The sequence below is a fragment of the Rhinolophus ferrumequinum genome, chromosome 12, assembly GCF_004115265.2.
Source record: "Rhinolophus ferrumequinum isolate MPI-CBG mRhiFer1 chromosome 12, mRhiFer1_v1.p, whole genome shotgun sequence".
Lineage (NCBI taxonomy): Eukaryota > Metazoa > Chordata > Mammalia > Chiroptera > Rhinolophidae > Rhinolophus > Rhinolophus ferrumequinum.
The window spans coordinates 72,164,400-72,187,264 of NC_046295.1; the positions used below are offsets into that span (position 1 = coordinate 72,164,400).

The window sequence follows — 22,865 nt, forward strand, 5'->3', positions numbered from 1 at the left end:
ACATGTTTTATCTTTAAAATCATGCAAATTTTGTATTATACTCTATAATATATCCAAGTTATTTTTATATTAGAGCCAACATTTTAAATTATTTATCACCTGAATTAACATTTCTCTCCTGAAAGTGACACTTTGGAAAGATGTGCTTTGTTTCTCTCCTGTGGCCCCATAAACGCTCGGCACACAGCCACGGTGCCACTGGGAGAATATCAGCCCCATTTAAGAAACACAAGTTCTGTCTGAGTCCAAGGGGCAATGATTTATATGTGGTTTAAGAACCTAGTTCAAGGTAGCACAGAATTGTTTTTTAACCACAGCATAAGGTTGAGAATGTTGTCACAACCATAACGTTAATTCATTCAACAAATGAGAGTCTGCTATGTGCCAGGCCCAGTGCCAGCTGCTGAGCCAATCCAACCCCAGAGGGGGCACTGCCCCAGCACCACACTCTCTCCTCCCAGGAGTGGTCAGGCAGGTCAGACCAGCCAAATGTGGGGCTGGACTCCACCCCACCCGAAGCCCAAGTGGAGGAGGCTGGGCTCACTGACCTTATGAAAGTACGGAAGCCTGTTGGTCCCAGCTTCATTGTCCCCTTGATTCCCAGGAAACGGATAAACAGATTTGCCATCCTGTCCACCAGGCGCAGGTAGTTGAAGTGCTTTGCGTACTTGGGGAACACCTGTTTGAGGCAGATGGAGGGCAGTTGGGCTTCGGGGTTGGGGTTGCCGTCTGAGGCGATGGCCAGCTCACTCTCAGAAGGATCTTCCTTTGCAGCTAATGGCCCTTCAAGCTGCTGAGACCTGGAACACACGAGGAAGTGACGATGAACCGACGTTGGAAAAGGCTTCACCGCAGGCAGAGCCCTTTCCCGTGCATATTCTGCTTTCCTTTAGATTTACGGCAACCTCAGGAGGTAGGTATTACACTGGCTGCAGAGCAGCGTCCTGCCCAAGCTCACACAGCTGGTGCATGCCAAAGCCAGGACTTGAACCCAGGACAGAGTCAGGCCTGGCCCGCAGGCCTCTTCTGCCCCACCACCCTGGTTTGGCAATACGGACAATCCTTCACTGTACTCGTGATTCCAGAGAATACTCGAGTACGGAGCAGTCTGGGTTTGATTTCAAACTCCTACTTATAGGTAATAGTTGAATAATTAAGAAATATAAAAATCTCATTGAGGGCTGGCAAAAAGCCATAGGCACAGCTCAATGAACAATTTGCAAAGATACATCGGTTACCCAATTGTGGGAATAGGCACAATTACGTCTTCTGAATGAACTATTTTCTTATTTGGAACCCGTACAAAAAATGATTATAGTGTTGTGATTCCTTAGTCTGGATATTTTATTCTGAAATTATTCTGATAGTCAAGAAAATTCGCAGCTAATAACCCTCAAATATCCACCTCTCTCCTGGAATGTGCTTCTCACCTCCAGACCCACATTTAAACAACTACCCTGTTTAACCTTCGGAATGGACTACAGGAACCTCCGACTGAAGTGACCATTTCCCCGCACCCTAAAGCCTGTTTCCCCATCTCCTCAAGTGACACCTCCACCTACCAGGTACCCAAGCAGGAGGCATCAGAATAAACGCCAAGTCCTCGTGTCCCTCTGCCTCCCAGTGCTACCCCCTTAGCGTTCCCTGAAACTCCACTCTTCTCCTACCTGGGACTTGTTAACTCTCACGTGGACTGTACAGGGGGCCTCCTGCCTCCAGCCTATGCCATCCGTGATCGTCCTGCACACCGGTACCCGAGCCACCCCTTTTGAAGCAAACCTGATCGGGTCGCCCGCTCGCTACAGCTCTCGGGTGACTCCCGAGAACCTACCCAAAACAGTCATACACCCCGTTCTGGCACTCGAGGCTCTTCCCGATTTCTTCTCCACCCTCCTCATTTTCTATCACTGCCCTGGATGCACTGTGCCCTTCAGGGCCTTGAATATTCCCTGCCATCCCACCTGCCACCCCCTGGCCTGGACTGGTGCTTCCTGGACACCCCGCTCCCTTCCACACTCACTCAGTACCTCTCTTTGCACTTGCAGCTCTTCTCAGTTTCCCGTCTCCTGTCCTGCCCACAGCTGATTTGTGTGTCCCTTCCTGAGACAGAATCCTGAGCACACTGAATAGGGATAGTAAATACTGCACAACCTACTAACTAACTGATCCAGGAAAATCAGAAGCACGTCTCGTGGTGCCGAGCCCAATTCCAAGGCCATTTCCTACTCTCTTCTTTATGAAATGGCCTTGTCCCCTACTGTTCCCACTTTCAAGCATGCCTTCATTCACCAAGTTGGGCCATCCTGGTATCTTCGTATCTGCTTTCCTCTGCCCTTAAGGCCTTTCCTGGGCCCTGGCTGCCTGACACACTTCTGTTCCACTTTCAAAACCAGCTCAGATGCCTCTCGACCACACTGATGGCTCTCTTCCATGTCCCACTTCTGTTCCTGGGACTTGCTCCTTTGTTCCTTTGTCAAGCTGTACTGCATTTGTTTATATGCCAATCTCTGTTTTGTGAACTCGTTGAAGGCAAGGACCATATCTTATCCAATTCTATTTCTATAGGACCTGGCACATATTAGGCGCGTGGGAAAGGTTTCATTGAATTCGTTGAATTGGGAAAGTTTTTTTTTAATAGCAAGGTAAGTCTCAAATAAAATATCAAGGTTATGATACTTTGTACTCCATATGCTCTTTTCAATGGGAAAGAGGTTCAGTAGAGAAACAGCATAAGAAAATAAAGAAAACAAAACACAACAAAAAAGCAAATAGGAAAATAAAAAGAGGAAAAACGAGAGAGAGAGAAACAGCGTGCTCAACAGCCCTGCCAAAATGGTCTTCTCTTCACACCGGTCTAAGAAGCCAGCCTCTAAGAAAGAGAAGCCCTTTGTGTGAATAAAGTCCTACAAGTTCTGCTCATGGTTCCTTCTAAGTGGGTCTTGACACTGGTCTCAAAGCGAGGACAGGCAGAGGGCAGAACCAGAGCGACGACCAGAACCAGACCTTTGAAGGAAACCCCTTAAAAGTTCAACAGTGCAGATGATTCTGGGGAAACAAACGCTCGCTCCCCCTGTAGAGAGGGGCAGCCCCATACCTCGGGAGAAGCACATGCTCCCTGGGGGTGCAACTGTCCTGCAGCCAAACTGGCTTTATCATCATCTCCTTCAACAGGAGACAGTAAATAAAAGGTCGTTACTTTTCAGGTAAAATGAAATGTTTTCCCATTGAGGTTACAGGAAGAAAGATGAGGGAAAAAAGTGTTACTGGAAATTAGCTCTTAAATTACTGGATAAGTGGCAATCACCGACTTCATAAGCACTCTTGATGTTTTTGTTAAAGGGAAGATTTTGAAATGTACAGTGGGAATGAGAGTAGAAACAGCTCAGAGAACTCTTCAATCACCAGAACCGTCCCACACTCGTTATATCCTCTACTCTTCACACAACCCTGTGGAAGTAGGCTGTTATTCTTATACCCGTGTTCCAGATGGAGAAACTGAGGTGCAACAAGGTGGAGCACCTCTGTGCCCAGCTGACCTAGAATTATTAATATAAATCGGTCCTTCTAACCAGCGATCTCTCCATTTTGCCACCATTATTCTACAGCCCATCATGTTGGGGGTTACAAAATGCTAAGTACTGCTCTTCATTGTTTGTTTTAGTTTCTTCAGGTTCTAATAGCAATGCATGCTCTTTGTAGACAGCTTGAGAAATGTATAAAGGAATCAAAACCATATGTAATCCCACAACTCAGGGATGAAGACTATTAACCTTTTGATTTATCTGTGAAGTTAGGATCACATTACATGCAGTTAAAATCCTGCTTCTTACACTTTATGTTACAAGTATCTTCCCATGGCACTAAATATGTTTTCACGGGCGCAGTTTCTCATGGACATGTAATTGTCTGTATGATGCCCGAACCATCATTTAATTAGCCTTTCCCCCTCAGCTGGATATTGAGTGTCTACATGGCCTGTCTTTGACTAAACAATCTGCTAATCAGTCCCCTAAGTGATGTGCTCCCTCCAGAAACAACACGTTAACAACCAAAAGCAGCCTTGGAGCTCATTCTGTCCAATGATGTCATCTATTTTCTGTTATTATGGTCTAATGTACACAACACAAATTCACCACTTTAACCATTTTAAAGGGTATAATTCAGCGGCATTTAGTACATTCACAACGTTTTGGCACCCTCTCTAGTTCCAGAACATTTGCACAATGATGTCATTTCAGAGAAGAAACCTTAATTCCAAGTAGCACCAAGGGGTGGTTCAATGAGCAGAATGGCCAGGGTAGTGGCCTCAGCTTGGGGTGGCCCACTGAGGGGGACCCACCACCTCCAGGGAACCTCTCAGCCTGGGAAGTTTTTCCTGAGGGCACGTCAGAGGGTGTCTCCCTCCAGCGTCCACAGCCTGGATCCCATCCTGCCCCAGGAGCACACAGAATGAGTCTGATTTCTCTTCTGTGTGAAAGCCTTTCACATTTCTTTCAAGGGTTGCTGCACTTACTGGATGACTACCATTTCCCTTCCTTCCTGAATCCCAATTAATAACCTCAAGATGAAAAGGGCTTTCAATGCCACAGATGTCATTTTCATGGACTCGAAACCACACATTCAGGGGGAAGTGGTTTTACTCAACTGGGAGAAGGCAGTAAAGATATAGCTGATATATAAGAGGAAATAAAACAATGAGAAATGGTATTTTTGCTCTAGATAATTCCAATTATCACATTGAGATCCAAGTTATCACAAATGCTGTAAAATCCTGTTTTTACTTAATAGCATTTTAATGGAAATGTCGGGCTTATGAAATAAAAGTGACTGGTGAAGAAAATATAAATCAAGCTTACTAGTCCTTTGGGGTAATTTTTTAAATTGAATTTGGTGTATCCTTGATTCATTAAAATAGGGGAAAGAATCCTGGAATGTTTTAGCTATTATCGTTTTTCAAATAAAATGGAATTCCGTTTTATTAATATGCTGGTGAAAAACCACCTATCTCTATTTTGCCTGGAAAGCCTACTGTTAAAAATCACCACTATTTATCAGGGAGCTACTACATATACGTCAAGCATTGTGCCAAGCAATTTACCCATATTGTTTCATTTGTTCCTCACAATAATTCCATGAGGTAGGTAGAAACTAGTCCCATTTTACAGATTAGGAAGCTGAAGCCCAGAGACCTGAATACGTGCCCAATGTCACAAATCAATAGTAGAATCAGAATTCACACTCAGGACTGTCTCACTACACACTCTATGCTTAGTTCACTATATAGTTCTTATGCTAATTTGATTTAAATCAAACCAAAGACCTTTCTTCTTCTGTATAAACTGTATATATTCAAAATAGAAAGGTAGATACAGCAAGGTCAAATTCCAGTTTCAGAGAAGGTTCTTGAATTCTCTCAGAGAAATCATTTTCATTTTTAATTAAGTATCCTTTCAATAATTTATTCATTCATGAACCACTTTCTAAGCAATTACCTGTCCCAGGGGCCTAGGATACACAGGTGAGGTAGACACAGTCCCTGCCACCCAGAAGCACGTGGCCCCTCCGTAACAATGACTGAGTGAGGTAGAAGCGGCCGGTGAGCATCCAGAGGTGGGACCCAGCATATGCGGAAGGAGCAGGTTTGCTGGGTCTTGGAGGTATGCCTGAAGAGAAACAGGTGGGCCTATGACCAGGAAGCCTGTGTGGGTCTGGGTCTTACAGGACCTTGAATGTCAGACATAGGGGTTTGGATTTGGTCATATAGGAGATGAGAAGAACGTGGTGGACGTGGGGAGAGGAGATGCAAACTCAGAAGCGTGAAGAGGCATGAATCTGCCAGCGGTATGTATGCTGAATCGAGGTGTGTGGGGGGTGGCTGATGTTAGGAAACTACTGGAACATCTAGATCGATTGGACCAGCAGCCCTGGCATCACCTGAGAAAGCTGTTGGAAATGAAAATTCTTGGCCTGACCCTAGACCTACGGACTCAGAACCTGTGAGCAGGCCGGGCAATCTGTTTTAGGAAGTCCTGCAGTGATTCTGATGCAGGCCCAGGTCTAGATGAAAGGTGAACTTGGCAACTGCTGGACCATGGGGACCAGAAAGGGCTCAAACGCCCTGGCTCATGTTCCCGGCGATCCCGTGGTTTGGCAGGAGAGCCTGGTGGGCAGCGGTACTGCACTGGCAAAGGGAGGCAGGCAGGCTTCCTTCTCCATTGTCTGGCCAAGACCTGTCCCCCCAGACACTTGGGGATTTCAAATGCACACTGGCATTCTTGAAGAAACTGCTAGCTATGCACCAAAGAACTCCCTTAAATTAGCCCAGGAGCTCATTTAAAGAGCTGGAGGATGAAGTCACTAAAAATAAACATAACTACCATGTGGCCCAGTCCTGTCACTTGATAAATGTCTGCCATCACGGAGGCCTCATTTGCTTGATGGCGATGCTATGCTATTTGAAGAGAAGGCGATAGACTAAAACGGGTGAGGCATGTGTTTCCCAGCTGATGAGGAAAAGGATGAATGAGGGATCTTGGTCCGATGTTCAAGTCCCTGTAAGACCAAGACCCATGCTCCCCTTCATGTCGTGGGCCTCTGAAGGCTGAGCAGGCCGCTGGCACCTCGCCCAGTCACCTTTTTACATAGCACAGCAGCAACAAACACAACGGTGACGATACTGGCAGCACTGGCTATGTGCCAGGAGCTGCAATTTAAAAAATTTAATCTTGATAAAATCCTATAAAGTCAGTGTTATCACTCCCATTTTACAGATGAGGAAACCAAGGCACAAACTAATAGGTTGTAGATCCAGGACAGAAGCCCAGGCAGGTTCCTAATCACTGCACTATGCTGCCTCCATTCACGGGTATTATCAGGCACTGAGCGCCTGAGAGTCAGGCGGGTGACTTGTCACATCTCATTTGACCCTGGCAATAACCCTATGAATTAGATGCTAAGTCATCCCGTTTTATTGATGAGAAAACTTAGTTTTGGAAAGGTTGACCTACTTTCCAAAGGTCACTCAGCTATTAAATGGATGAAAGCGAGGATTTGAACCCGGATTTACTTCAGTTCAAAGCCCAGGAGCTTTCCACTATGTCATGCCACCACTCATCGTAGTTACACAACTTCTCTGAACTCATTTGCTGCTCCTTTACGGTGGACAGAAGTCTCTTACTTATGGGGCCATGTGAGACTTATGAGGGAGAGTGGCTGAGTGGGCACCTAGCCTAAGCCTCACACAAAACGGTCGCCTTGTTTAGGATCAAAACCACAGGCTTTCTAGAAAGCATCCAGATGAATCTACTGGGGGCTTGTAACTAACCTCCATGTGGAGACCTGGGAGGGACCAGCAGTTATCTGGGCGGGGCTGTTCCATTTTGATCACCAAACAAATCAACCCCCATTTATGGGCTCACACCAAATTGCTGACGCACAATTTTTGTCACATGCCTGAATTAACTGCCTGATGGCAATGGCAGCAGACTAGGTCTCTGTCCCTGCTTGGGGTGAATTCCCGGAATGGCCAGGCCGGGGGTGTTGCAGGAGCATCTTCCTACCAGGCCAGGCAACAAATTAACAAAAGGACACAGCGAGGACTTAATCCGTTTCCACAGACCCAAAACTCATGCTATTGCAGAGCTGGAAGGGCCTTTAGGGGTCATCGGGCCCAGCCCTCTCATTTTCCGGATGAAGGAACTGACAGCTCATTTTACAAAGACCTCCCAATACGCTTCTTTTCTAACAGGGCTCTCTCTGCTCTGTCCCTCTGCGCAGAGCGAGTGTCTTTGTAGACGTCCTCGTGCTCTATTTGTCTCGCAGCACGGGCAGTTCGAGTCAATGAAACATACTGTCACACAGGCCAAGGAGGGGTGCTGCCAGGCGGCTCCTCCCCGCGGGGCACCTACCTGGTGGCCTGGGCTCTGGAGCTGGGTGGCCTCAGGCAAGTCAGATAACACGGAAGCTTCAGTTCCCTCTCATATAAAATGGGAATAATTATGGTACTTAGCTTTTAGAACTGATGTAATTACAGGGACAATGGATGCTTGGTGCTTAGCACAGCACCTCGATACCTGTTAGCCACTTGGATTATAATCGCCAGTATCTTTATCTCCCCTGCGCCATCATCTCAAGAGGCTCACTGTCTAGCCACCAGCCTCAAGGGGAGAGGTCAGCATACACCTCTGGGAACTCAAGAGACTATGGGGTTTCTGTAACCACTTTCTGACACTCTGCCTGACCCCCGGCCTACATAACTAGACACCAGACTGTCCTCCGCCCCCGAGGCCTCAGTCTGGGGAATCTCACAGCAGGCTGCCACGGTTAGACAGCACCTGCCTCTTGTCCCAGCCTAAATAAATCCCCCAGAGGAGTCTCATTTTCTTGGGCCTCACTGGAGACCTGCCTCCTATCTGATCCCCTGGTTCTCTACTGAGGATGACTGATGTCGCAAAATAATGCACAAAATAACGTCACAAAATAATAATTGTCTCTCCCCAAATGAAGAAAATGGTAAACTGTGGACTTAGAAGGGGCACTAGTGACCATCTCCTCTCGTTTTCCTTTATGGGGAGGTTGAGGCAAAGTCACTTGCTTGAGGTGAGGCATCAAACGAGAGGTGGTGACAAAGGGAGGGCCCAGTTCTCATGACTTCCTATCCAGAGCCTTTAAAAAATAGAAAAGAAAAAAGCGACACCGCTATCGCGCTGAAATGCCAGAGAGGCCAAAATTCAGATACTGAATGAGAAGCTTCAGACTCTTCCAGTCACTCTGACAGGCAGGAAGGAGAATTCTTTCTGCCTGAAAGGGTTATGGAGTCTCTCTTTAAACCAGCTGAGTAGTTGGCCGCTGTCTTTCTGTGGAGGACTGGGCTTGTGCTTAGCTTTTCACTGGAACCAGAAGAAAGGTTTTTAAAATGATAAGCCTTGCCGTGCTGGCTGCCCGGGCAGGCTGGACAGAGCCCTGATGCTCGAGCAGAGAGCGTGGGCCCTGCACAGTCTAGTGCTGCCTGCTTTGCCAGCCTTGTCTTTCACATCGCACGTTGCTCCCTCCCCGTGTAAACGCTCTTTCCCAAATTATCCACTGGAAAAACACTCATCCTTCAAATCTTAGGTTCCATGTCACCTTTTCCAAAACGCTTTCTGCATCTTTTGGAGATAAAATGAACCGTTCCTTTTTGTATGATCTTCCAGATTGTAAACGTCGTCATTGTCATCACCGTCACCATCATTTTTTCTCCATAGTCTTTCTCACAGTCATACCTAAAGGGTTATTTGCGCAACTGTCTGTTGGATGACGTCCCTTTCCCTGGCAGGCACCACTCTTGCTCGTTTATGGCTACGTCTATAGTCCCAACACAGTTCCTGGCACACAGTAGGTACTCCAAATGTCTGACCGTGAATGTACTCATTGTGTCAATGAGTTCTCGTGACGATCCAATTAATTAGACACAATTATTAACTTAAATGTACATCTGAGGATACTGAAGCTTCGAGAGGCTAGGTCAGCCTACGTGATAAGGCTGGGGCTGGAACCCCGTGGGGAGGGTTCCAGAGGCCACACTTCTAACCCCTACACTACAATACCCCTCTACTTCTGGCTGTCAGAACGCATCTTTCTTCCTCTTTTTCTCTCCTGGTAACTAGGAAGATCCTGTCTGTCTCTGGGAGAACAACAGCAAGGCACTCTCTATGTGACAATTGTAATCAGTGGTTGTATTAGCCTCTGTTTTACAACCTCCAGAATTAGCAGAGAAGGCCAACTTCAGCTTTCATTGTCTAGTTCTGCTAATGAAGGGATCCTTTTAATTACATACTCAGCGCCTATCTGCAACACAAAGCATTTTAGTGTTTAAACACAGTTCTGCACCAAAGTATAGGGCTGTGTGAATACAGACAATAAGGGGGAAAGCCATGTGGAGAAGTTGGTTCTGGCCTAGACTGTAATTCTTTCTGGCATTCAATTTCTTCCAAACCCAGTTCATTTTCTACGGGAATCCTAATTTTTTTTTGGTATATTATGCACCCAGCGATCCCTGAACCAGGGATTCAGTAGGCATATCCCAGGTCAAATATCCTCCCCCTCAGATTTCAGATGAAATCTGTTCACTCTGTGAACTTCCCTTGTCACTGATCCTCCTTGAGGGTGCTCCCCCACCTAGGGGTCCCAGTGTGGTTGGCTGGCCCATCACTGCCGTCCAGGTGTTGAAGGCAAAACCATCTTCACTCGACTGTGCCCCAGGGGCTGATGGCATTTGCACCCCACTTTCCAAGGCAATTTTGTGTGTGTCATTCTGTGTGGGGTTTTCACTCAGGTGAGTAAGCTGATCCCACAGGGCAAGGCTGCCCGGACCTGGCACTTGTCATTTGGTCCGGGGGACGGAGAGCAACTCGTACTGAGCCCCTCCTGCAGGCCAGTGACTCTCCAGTATGCTCATTATCCCAGTTAAGCCACACCGACCTTAAAATGGAGCCACTAACCTATACTCAGGAGCCAGAATGCCCGGTTGGAATCCTGGCCCTGGCCCTAACCAGCTGGGGACCTTGGAAAAGTGGCTTAACCTACTTGTGCCTGAGTGTCTTTAACTGTTTAATGGGGGTAATACTTCTACCCAAGTCACAGCACTGTTGTGAGAATTAAATGGGCAGATATACGCAGAGCATCTAGAACCATGCCTGGACCGAGGTAAGCACTCAGTAAGTGATAGCTGTTGCTTATCAAACAAAGCCAAAGTTCGGTTAAATGAAGTACTCCAGGTCACACACCTCCAGGACGGTATCAGGTGGTAACCTGGGACCGTCGGACTCTCATCACCCTGTTCTTTCTAGGTTTCCAGTGAGGTTCAGCGGAGCCAAGGGGGTTGTCTGCTGGCCCTCCGCTAGCAGACTGCAATCACAGCCCTTGCCTGGGGGAACATGACCTAGAGAAAGTCACAGTGTGCCAGAGCCCCTCCTGACCTCAGTATGAGCACGCTGGTTTCTGCTTTCCTGCTCCAAACACGCTGCTCTCTCAAAGGTTACCACGGACCTCCTAATTGCCACTGACCTTCGTGGTCTGTCTCCAGTTCAGCTTCTGCCTAGCGTCCCATGCATTCTCTCTCTGAGAGTCTCCTCCTGTGCCCATGCATTCTCCTAGTGTTTTCCCATTCTGTGTGTTTCTTCCTCTGAGGGCCCTTAGTGGTAGGTGGTCCTCTCAGGCTCTGTCCGTGACCTGCTTCCTGCCCTACACAGTCTCCCTAGGTGATCTCACCTGCAGAGGGAGAGGACTCCAAATGCCCTCATGCTTAGAAGCTTATCAGGCCCTTGTGCCTGGGTGCCTATGCCTTGTCACCCCTCTGCCAACAGCCAGGCCCGAGTCCTGCTCATCCTTCAAAGCTCACTTCAAATGCCAGCCTGCCCACCAGCCTTCCCTGATCCCCACACCCAGAAATACCCTCTTCTGGATTTCCTACAACATTTCATTTACACCTCTCTTATGGAATTTGTCATCTTCTAAACCTATATGATGGCAGTTGAAGTCTACGGCTTCTTTCACCCAATAAAATCCATTTTTGCTCCCCTCGTAGTACTCTACGTCTAATGGGTGATGGAAAAAAAAAAAAAAAAAGACATGCTGATAAATGACTGTGTAGAAAAAGAATTCTTTAAGACAAATAACATGAAGCATTTGGTGTAATTTTACCTGAAGGCAAGACAACGGGCAGGGCGACCTCTGGGTGTCATTTTCAATTTGAGGTTCCAGAAAGCCATTTTTTTAGGGTAATAATACAACAACAATAACTTATGATAATAAGAATAATAGACATCCTGGCCCACTCCTTACTGACTGTATGGCCTTGGGGAACTTGTGTTATTTCTCAGCCTCCATTTTTCTCCCATAAAATGGAGACGGATAATGGACTCCACCTCACAGATGGCTCGAGAGATTCAATGGGACGACATAAAAGAAGAGGCTAGCACCCTGGCTGGAGCGTTAAAGAAATGGTAGCTGTTACCATTTATTTGACACACATTTACTGAACACCTCCCTCAAACATCAGGGAAATCAAGTCAGCTCAAAACCAGCCTCTTCCAGAAAGATTTAACAGCCTCTTCCAATCCATAAGCTCCTCTTCCTCTGATAACTTTGGTCCTAACAAAATTAGGTTTTAAAAAACGCAGCTAATAAATTAGGCATGCATATTAGCAATCAGGTCCAGTGAGAAAGTCTAACTTTTTTCTTGATGCAATTTGAATTCCCCTAACATAGAGTTGTTGTCAAAATCCATTAAAGTATTTAATTTCACTTGTCATTGCACAATTCCCCAAGCAGACATCCAGACAGTTTGCTGCGGTGTTTCTCACAGAAGTACTAAATGTTTAGTTATCATGGTACATTTTCAGATGATGTCTCCCTGATGGCTCTCAAAACTCTAGAGAGATTGTAAAAGTTCAAGTACAAGGTTAAGGCAGGGTGGCAGAGTGGCAAGAGTTGTAAGGATTACGCATGAAGCAGGCCTGAGGTTTGGCTCCAACACTGCCACTTACCTGCTGAGTGACCTTGGGAAAGGCACTTAACCTCTCTGAGCATCCGTTTCCTCATTTGGAAAATGGTGACGATAATACCAGACACACAGGGTTTTAGTGATGAGCACTAAATGGAATACCAAATGTAAAGCTATTTGAAGAATGCCAGACATACCACTGGTCCTCAACACAAGACAGCTCAAACATCCCTGAGGTTTGGAGACACACAGACCGGGGTCTAGAGACCGCGTACACACTTATCCCCGCACCCGCCTCTTCCCCCAAGGAATAGCTTCAAGGAGCAGTGTGCTTATTGTGACACAATGGCCAGAACCACAGGCATCCTGACACTTCCTTTCTTTCACAGTGGCCTCTCCAAACACCCATTCAAATACATTAACATCCCCACCTGACCAATGGGCATGTAGTGAGGATCCCTTCCCCAAGAAAGAAAACAAACGAGAGTCTATCATTTAGTTTCCCTACTCATGAACACGGAGCTGGCTTCTTCCTTCGTTGTCACGGCAATGCTGACTGACCTACTCTGTCCTGTGAAACACACGGAAGGGAGAGCAAGGAGAACATCTGGGAGGTGGCGGTGGAGGGATGAACCACGAGGTTCAAGAGAGAAGTACTCTTATCTGGTTTTACAAAAAACAAAAACTGCTGGCAAAAGTACACCCCTTACCAGGGAATGGAGACATTCCCGTTTTTGTTATATAGTCCTTTGGTTATTATGACTAGATTTAGAGGCCGCCAGAAAGGCCAGTCCAAATCTGGTGCAGGAGCAGTTATTATTTCCTCAGCCACGACGCAGAGATAGGGAAAGCGCTGTTTGCCTCTGCTGTCGTGTTTGGCATTGGGAGAAATGTTTCTGCTGCCAACACCAGCTGCCTCTTGCTTGAGTTCAATGCCCAGTCTATCGAGCAATTTCCCATCCATGGTCTAATGCAACCTGAGCAACAATCTGGGAAGAAACAAGCAGTGTGCCCATTCCACAGGCAAGAAAATCGAGTGTTGTGACCACGAACCAGTGAGTACTGACATTTTCTCTTTTCTAGTTTGCACTCTGCCCCCTAAAAGGCTTAATCTGGGACAGCACTTGAACTTGCCAAATGGGTTCAGTTCTTTTCTTCAGTCTTAATCTCTGTGTAGCTTTTAAAAGTCCAACACCTGCCAGTCAAATCCACCCAGATGTCCCACTTGTATCCAAGTTGAATGTAATTTGTTCTCTAGTCGCCCACAAACCGTTTCTTGCCATTTCCAGGTGGTCATTGGCAACTACATCCTCCCAATGAGCCAAGCTCAAAACCCCAAAGTCAGCTTCGGCATCTCTCTCTTCCTCACCCTGGTTTCTGGGGACCTCTACAGAAGTCCCCCACTGTCCCTTTCCCATTCAGAGGCTCTGATTCAAATATTCTGGGGGGACCTTGCTGGCGGAAGCAGTGAGCTCGGTGGCTGGTGGTGGAGGCTGTGGGGTCAGGGTGCCTGGGCCCTGATTGCCCGCCTGTGTGCTAAGCACGTACTCTCATTTGATCCTCCCCTCAGCCCTCTGAGGTCACTATGACTCTTAAAATGACACGTTTTCCATATAAGACGCAATAGTGGTGACATAATTTGCCCAAATATGTGTGGATCAGCTGGACTCGAGAACACTCCCTCATAACCAAGTCGCAAAGCTTCTTCCCACCTAATCACAGGTTTCCGAAGAGCAAGGGCGTTGTGTTTACGTCTCAGCACTGACGGCAGGAACTGCCTCACAGCATGTGAGGAGTGAGACCTGACTGAGCGTCTCAGCTCCGAGCCAGCCAGCCTGCGGTCCACTCCCGACTTGACCCTTCTCACTGTGTCACCTGGGGAAAACAATAGCTCCAGGTCTGCAGCAGTCAGAGCAGCAGCCCTAACCCCAGAGTCTGTCAACGTGACCTTATTTGGAAGGGGAGTCTTTACAGGTGTCATCAAGTTAAGGACGTGGAGACGAGATTATCCTGATGAGAGGGGGCCCTACATCTAGTGACACGCGTCCTTAGAATCGAAAGGCAGAGGGAGATTTCACACACACACACACACACACACACACACACACACACACACACACACGACGGAGGCAGACATTGGAGTGATGCTGCCACAAGCCAAGAAACACCTGAAGCCACCCAACGCTGGAAGGAGCAAGGAGGGGTTCTCTCCAAGGAGAACTCTCAGGAGGGAGCACGGCCCTGCTGACACCTGGATTTCAGACTTCCGGCCTCCAGAACTGTGAGGGAATCCATTTCTGTTGGTTTAAGCCACCAAGTTTGCGGTAACTTGTTCCGGCAGCCCTAGGAAACGGATACAAGGTCTCAGTTTCCTCACCTCTCAAATGGGTAACCTCAGAGAGTTATTGTGAGATACTGTAACCGAAAGCAACTAGAATAGTGCCTGGTGCACAGTAGGTGCTCAATTCATGTTAGTTGAACCAAACTAAGATATTTTGAGTCGTTATCTTGGAAACGTCTCCCCAGGGCACCCGGCTGACTGCCTCTGTCTACAATATCAGGCTTGTAAAATGTTTAACTTCAGAATCCACGAGCCAGAAGGAGGAGCCACAGGGAGTATCTCCTCTGAGCCCAGGTGTGGGGGACGAACGGGAAGCCGGAAGAGACGTCTGTGTCCTTGTGAGGCTGGTAACTAAGTGCTGGCCCATCTCCAGCTCTGATGAGCCTGTCACGGTGGGTTTCACAAAACATCTGTTTCAGGAACAAGCCTGTTGTTTCAGGCAAGCTCTAGAGATAATAGTATGTTTTCCTTATACACAGCCATGACATGTTCACTGAAGCTGAATATTTCTAAATGTGACCGATTTCTTAAGTGGCAGAAGCCTATCAACTCTTCAAGAACACACATAGCATGTGGGCAGCCCAAGCGGTTCCCTTGGTGACCGCAGACCTGGAGCAACGACTATTCGGGCTGGTAGGGAAGTGGTGGGGGGTAGGTGGGGGTAGGAGGTAGCGAGCTGTCTGAAATTGGCCCCTCTAAAGGTGATGTTCAATTCTGCAAGGGAGTCAGGTCCCCAGGCTTCATGCATATGGATGGTAGCAGTGGTCGAATGATAACCTGCAATTTTTCTTCCCCACGTTAATCAACTTCAGTTGGCTACTGAGAATTTGACTGGGAACTGCTCTCCAGGGCGCATACCAATGATCCCAGGGACCCGAACCCACTTTTGCTGGATTTGACTCAGTTCTGGCTCAGAGAGAAAGCACGGTGCAGCATCCCGTGTGAAATGAGGGGACCGTGCGTTGGCATGAGATGGAGAGAGGAGCAGAAGGCAGACCGGCAACTAGGACAGCGCCGAGGCAGTTTCCCTGGGGCCCCACAGCTGAAGGAAGAACCGTGGGCCCAAGGAGGAAACTCCTCAAAATCCGTCAAGCAGAAACTTCTTGAAAGCAAACACACAAAAGCTGTCTTCCTTTCTCCCCGGGGTAGAGCTGTGATCTGAGTAGAGCAGGCAGGTCAAGCCCAGAATACGCTTGCCCTGACAGACAGTCTCCTCCCGCCAGGGCAGCTGGCTGGTGTGCTTCTTGGGAGTCAGGCCCGAAGAGCTCTGGGCTACCCAGGCAGCCCCAGCTCACAGGGGCTCACAGCAGGGCTCCGCAGTGAGCCTTGCCCACTTCCAACTTAGCCTGGAGCATCCCCACTGTGGAGTCTCCACTCCTGATCCTCGCAGCCTTGGCCTCCAATCATACTCCACATCTGTGTCCCAGGCTCTGCTTGGCCCCAGTGTGGTCCCCTTTCTCACCAGTCTGCTGCTGGGGTCAAGCCTATACTGGTGCCCTCTAAGCTCCCAAGGCCTGATGTGTACCGCACAGAAGGAGGGACTCTGGTCCACTTTCCCCTGAACATCTTACGTCCTGCAGGCTGCTCCCAGAGATAGTGACAAAGGAATCCATGCCTCTAGGAAAGAAACAGCTTCAAGTCACAGAGACCAGCAAGTTCAAGGCGCTCATTTTGTACCTACAGAAGGAGTGAGCTCTGGAGACAGGACGTGACTTGTCCAGGGTTTCCTCGCACTTGGTTCTAGGGCTCATGAAGAATCCAGGTTTCCCAACTCCCGGTGTAGTTTGCTGTGACAATGTCCTTAGCTCTTCCTTGGGCCAATATCAGCTCTTTGCACACAGGGCCCCTGAATGACTCACTTCTGACTCTCCCACAGCAGCTTGAGGCCAGGCCAAGAGCAGGGGCTCAGTAACTGTTACTCAGACTTGGTTGACTAGGTCTCCGATGTAAAACACACCAGACACAGACATATTCCTGAAACCAGTGCACAGGTGTAATTTCCGGATTCTGCAAACACCTCAGCTAGCAGAAGGGAGATGCTGTTTCTGCCTCAGTTTACTTGTTCTGTTACTGTGTTAATTTTTGCCTTGCATAACTGTGGTCTTGTGTCCACACAATAACACTGGCTGTTGCTCGGAGACTATGGTATCCAGGTACTGCCGGGGGCCTTGAACACAGATCCTACTTGGTCCCGCCCTCATCCCTGTGAGGTAGGGTTTCTCAGCCCCACTTTATAGGTGGAAAATGAGGCTCTGGCAGGTTAACTGTTTGCCCAAAGTCACATGGCTTACAAGGGCTGGAGCGTGGATTGTAGTCTAGGTTTGGGCTGTTTTCCCGACTCAGGGCGTTCTGATGTAAGAATAGTAAAATACGTAATGAGGGGTAATGAGAGTTTGCTCTGTGCCAGGCATGGGACATGGATGAACTCATCTAATCCTCACAACAACCCTGTGAAGTATTGTGTCCACCTTAGAGGTGAGGAAAACTAGACCCACAGTTGTAAAGTAATGTCACCAGGTGATCCCAGCCCATCTAGAAGATAGGGACTAGCTAGAGGCAGAGAGAGCTCAAAATAAGAGGCCAGGGGCGCAAGAGAACTGTTAGAACTGAGCTGGACTTGCTACTTTTCTTTTTTTCTTCTTTTTTTTATATTTTATTGGGGAACAGTGTGTTTCTCCAGGGCCCATCAGCAACAAGTCATTGTCCTTCAATCTAGTTGTGGAGGGTGCAGCTCAGCTCCAAGTCCAGTTGCTGTTTTCAAACTTTAGTTGCAGGGGGTGCAGCCCACCATCCCATGCGGGAATTGAACCGGCAACCTTGTTGTTGAGAGCTCGTGCTCTAACCAACTGAGCCATCCGGCCGCCTAGTTTTATTTTCATAAAATACATATAACATACAATTTTCCATTTAAACTATTTTTAAGGGTACAGTTCAGTGCCATTAAGTATATTCCTATTGTTGTGCAACCATCACCGCCATCCATCAGAACCTCTTCATCTTCCATTAAAACTGAAACTGTACCCCTTAAACAATAACTCCCCATTTTCTCCTCCCTCCCGCCAGCTCCTGGCAACCACCATTCTATTTTCTGTCTCTAGGAATTCGACCCCTGTAGGTACCTCATATAAGTGGAAGCATACAGTATTTGTCCTTTTGTGACTGGCGTATTTCACTTAGCATAATGCCCTCAATGCTGATCCATGTTGTAGCACATGTCAGAATTTCCTTCCTTTTAAAGACTGAATAAGAATTCCATCGTGTGGATACACGACATTTTGTTTATCCGTTCATCTGTCAGTGAATAGCGGAGTTGCTTCCACCTTTTGGCTATTGTGAATAGTGCCGCTATGAACATGGGTGTACGGGAGCAAATTACTTTTAAGCTCATCTTCTACCCCAAACCTGAGCCTCCAGCTTTGTCCCCCGACTCAGAGGAGAGAGTCCCACATAGAGAAGAGATGAATTCTCCCCCTCCACCACATCAAGTGCCAAGTCTTGTCCGTCTGTCACCTCAGTCCACTCACTTCTCTCCATCCCCACTGCCACACTACAGAATCCAAGCCACCACCTCCTTTCACCTCATCAGTGGGTCACCTGAATTTCCACAGCCTCTTCACCAATCCCCTTGCTTCCAATCTCCCCTTTTAATACCTCCTCCGTGTCACGCACTGCAGATCTGACTGTGTCACTGGCTGCGCTAACCTTTTTCCCGGTTCTGTCTCTCTCCCTTCCCTCAGGTACTTACGGAAATGTCCCTTCTCAGACAGTACCCCCGGCCCCTGGGCTTACAGATGTGACCCACATTTCCCCAGCACTCCAGAGCCCCTTCCTTGCTCCATCGTTCCTAGCACGTACCACCATCTATCAGAGTATAGATTTTGCTCATTTATGTTTAGTTTACGGTCCATCTCCTGCCCTCCCGCCCTCCAGCCCCAATAAAGGATGTCAGTTTCACAAAGGCAAGGATTTTTGATGGTTTCATTCATGACTTGACGCCTCAGTCCTGGCATGAAGTTGGCGCGCGTGAATGCTGACCGAGTACGTGACTCTGTGAACGACGGGCTCTGCCTGCAGGAGAAAGTCTATGCTCTGACCTGGTCAAGCCCTTCCAGGCTCTGGGTCCCTCTCCAGCGCCATGTCACACCACATTCCCCGGGAAAGTCCAGCCAGACTGCACTGCTCACCAAGTCCTCCTGTGGTTCACCAGCCCTGGGCCTTTGCACATGTTTTTGCCTCTGCCCAGAGTGTCACATGGTACCGTACCCCACACACACTCGCCCCACCCTTCTGCTGGCATGGATTGTCCCCTTTCACTCTCCTCCATGACACCTTATTCCTACCTCTTTTGAAGCCCTTCACACTGTACTGCAATTGCCCATTTAGTTGTCTGGGGCTGTTTCTAACCTGCCAGTTCACTCTCAGTTCTCAGTGCCATGTAGCGAGCACTGTAGATGAAGAGAAAACGAGCCAACCTGTTGAGTCTCAGCTGCTTCATGTGGGAACCGGTGGTGCTGTGCTCCCGCAGGGTGCCCGAGGATTGGCACTCACGTACAGTATGCATAGCAACTGCCACCGTGCCTGGCACAGGGTGGGCATTTCACACCTAGCAGCTCAGTATCAGCCCACGGAGGCAACAGAGAGCTTGATCCCAAGCATGCGTGGAAGACCTGCTGTTTCCATTGTTCTAGAAGCCACCAGCTGAAATCCTGCCATCATTTGTCACCTCTGGGGGCCACGCTGCTAAGTGTCGGGCCCAGAGAGAACCCCTGTCCTTTCCTGTCTTGGCCATCACATTTTGGCAGCTTGCCCACTGAGCAGAGAAGACCTCTAAGCCCTCGTTCTTCTCAGAACTGACTGTATTTATAATCAGCACGTCTCAGCATCGAAAACTTCCAGGACCTCAGAGACCACCTGAGCTGATCTCTCACTTTACATCTGAGGACACAGGCTCAGAGAGGTTGGCAGACTCGCTCACAGTCTCACAGCTAGTTATGGATTTTGCTTTTTCTTTCCTTAAGGCAGAATTTTAATTCTCTCTGGTTGAACCTATTGGAGAGAGTTTAGTCTAGAACTCTCACTGGGCCTCAATTCTGACCGTTATCATCACAACAGTAGTAACTGAAGATAGGGGGACACATTTTTAACTTCTATAATCTTCCAACTAGCAGCACTAAGTTAATTTTAATGTTGTGAAACTCTTTTCCCAGGGACCATCTCTGCTATCCTGACAGAAGGAACAGATGTGACTCTTGACTCTCTCTCTCCTGTTGTCCCCCTAGACAAATGGCCTGCCATTAACAGAGGGCCGACAATGTCCTGCCAAGGCCACTGCCACACTCCTTGGACGAGCCCCTCCGTGGAGAATACCTCTGCCTGCCCGAAAGTACGATCGCCTTTGCCATGGGCACTGGAGTGCTGCTTGTGGGCTACACTGCGTGGAGGCGGGGAGCCCACAACGGGCCATGTGGGGTCCGGAGTTCAGGGTCAGGAAGTGAGTCAGGGGTGTCCCCAGCTGGAAGTGAACCCAGAACTCCCCCTCACTGGGAAGGGAGCTATGAGTCATCCGCCACCACCCCAACATCAGACTAATTCACAACCTCTGGTCCCAGAGGACATCATTACTACTAATTAGTATTATTAGGCATAATGACTAATTAGTAAAAATAGCTACCATTTACCAAGTGCCAACTTATGCTTGGTACTTAAAGCATATTATTTCTTTTTTCTTATTATATGTTTTACTTTACTTTCTATTTTTCTAATTATAAAGTTAATATATGTTCATGAAAAAAATATTAAAAGATACTGTAGAAAAAGGAAAAAAATTCACCCTTTGTTTCACCACCTGCATATGGTCACTGATAACATGTTGGTGTTTTCTTTCCAGGATTTCTTCATTTCTTGTGTGTGTGTATGTGTCATGAGATTTAACATAATTTTGATCGCATTTTTTAAAAATTACTTTTAACTTGCATAATGATCCTATGAGTTGGATATTATTATCTCCATTTTACAGATGAGGCTCAGAGAGTATAAATAATTTATCTAAACTCACACAGCAGATAAATGGCTGGACAGGGATTCATGCCAAATTTTCCATTGTCAAAGCCTGTCTTTCCACCCTTGGCCAGGCTGCTTCCCATTCATTAAAGGAGAACTGGGGATAGTCTTAATTACATCTCTACTTCTGTTACCCATTCCCTGCCCACACCCGCTGGACCACAGGTATAGGAAACACAGAGTATTCCAGCTATGTGGACTCAATTGGCCAGTACCTGACTACGGAAAGCTTCGAGAGGTGAAGCTTCGATGTAGATATTCTGTCAGAAACCGGAGGGAATCTGTGTTTTCTGTCCATATAGATATCTGGAAAGCTGAAATCAGAAAGCATAATGAACTATTTTTCACAAGCTGTTTGGCATGAGACAAATATAAGTAACTTCTACAGAGCAGCTGTGGAACGGCCCGGGGGGGGGGGCCCCCTCTGGCACAGCTGGCCAACTTGTGAAAGGGCCAGGAAACCACAGACACCTGTGGGAAGGGCACAGTGAGAACCTGGGTTCATGTTTTCTCAAATGGTTTGTGTGACAAAGCCATGGGTACCAAACATCTGTAAGTTGGCACCAAGCAGATAAACATGTGGCACCGCCTATGTGGCAAGCACTGCGCGCAGGGCTTACTTCTGGTGTGGGGAGCCACCTGAAAGAAGAGACCGCTATAAGGATGCAGTCAGTGCTGAGACAGATTCAGAAAACCTTTTTGTTCAAAAAAACCTTAAGGTCAGATTCCTTTAAGATGAGATAATTCACACTTGAGAAGAAAAATTGGGGGGACCAAAGCCAGGCCCAGACTGATTAAAGCCCTTTACCAAAGTTCTACGTTCATTGAAATAAAGACAGAGGACTAAATAATATATCTGATCTTTACCTTATATATCTTAAATTTTGGAACAACAAGTTGCCACACTTCGCTCCCTAGACATTTTCTTTTCCCTTGAAGTTTGAACAAGATGTCTGAAATATGTTCTATTTTGCTGCAGAAAATGTTCACAATGAGCTGCATTTCCGTGTGAGTCTGTGTGAGTGCATGTGAGTGTGAGAGTGAGTGTGTGTGTGTGTGTGTGTGTGTGTGTGTGTTCCACCATCTAAAGATGCAGTTATCTCTAACTGAATCACTAGTCATTGAATCTTACCTTCTGGATTCTACCAGAGTCACAGGAGCCTGGGAATGTAAAATGCTTGGGATGCTCCCACCTTCAGTCAGGTGCTCAAATACAGAGGAGTTTCCTGACATGCCTACCAGGCTCCCCTCCCCCTTACTAGTGTGTGGGAGAGTCGGGGGTTGGGGGCTTCCGCCCCTCTTCCTAACTCCAGGCCAAGGATCCCATCTCATTGGCCCACTTCACACAGGTAACCCCTCTCCTCTTGACACATGTGGGAAGTCAGTTCTGAGGCCCCAGCCACTGTCCCTCAGCTCCCTTATCTCACTCGCAGCTTTAGTAGCCACTTTGTTGTGTGCTGCCTTTCTCCTCTCCCTCTTCCCTTTTCACACCACCCCCCACCCCCACCCCCCGGACTCCCAGGCCCTCTTTTTCTAATTATCCCCAACAGGAGCGACTCACACTTCTCATATGTGGGAACAGAAATGCTCGTCATTGCACAGCAAGGTATGTGGAAGGAAACCTGCGGGTGCCTGAACTTCAGAGGGAGGGCCCAGAGGACCTGCAAAGATTACTGCACAGACCCCAGCACTGCAGGAGCAGAAAGCCCCTCCTCGGCCCCTAAGGAGAGGAGGCGACATCCGAGGTGGTTCAAATCCCAACTCTGCCACGTAGACGCTGCGTGACTTTGGGCCAGTCGCTTAGCTTTTCTGATCCTCTGTTTTCTCATCCTTAAAATGGAGATATCTCCCTTGCAAGGTTATTGTAAAGACTCTGATATTTTATATAAATATATACGTGTAATATATATAAAATACTAGATTACTATTATATTATTTTTGTAAAATGTTTTAAAACACTCATTTTACACACACACACACACA

General features: G+C 47.6%; 1 protein-coding gene across 1 annotated transcript in view; it reads right to left on the reverse strand.

Annotated features, from left to right (window-relative positions):
• The window catches only part of TTLL11 (tubulin tyrosine ligase like 11), a 206,363-nt gene that overhangs the window by 36,778 nt on the left and 146,720 nt on the right, over window positions 1-22,865 (reverse strand). Inside the window, 1 exon segment of the mRNA XM_033123502.1 lies at window positions 549-800. Within this exon segment, the coding sequence (XP_032979393.1) occupies window positions 549-800 (252 nt within the window).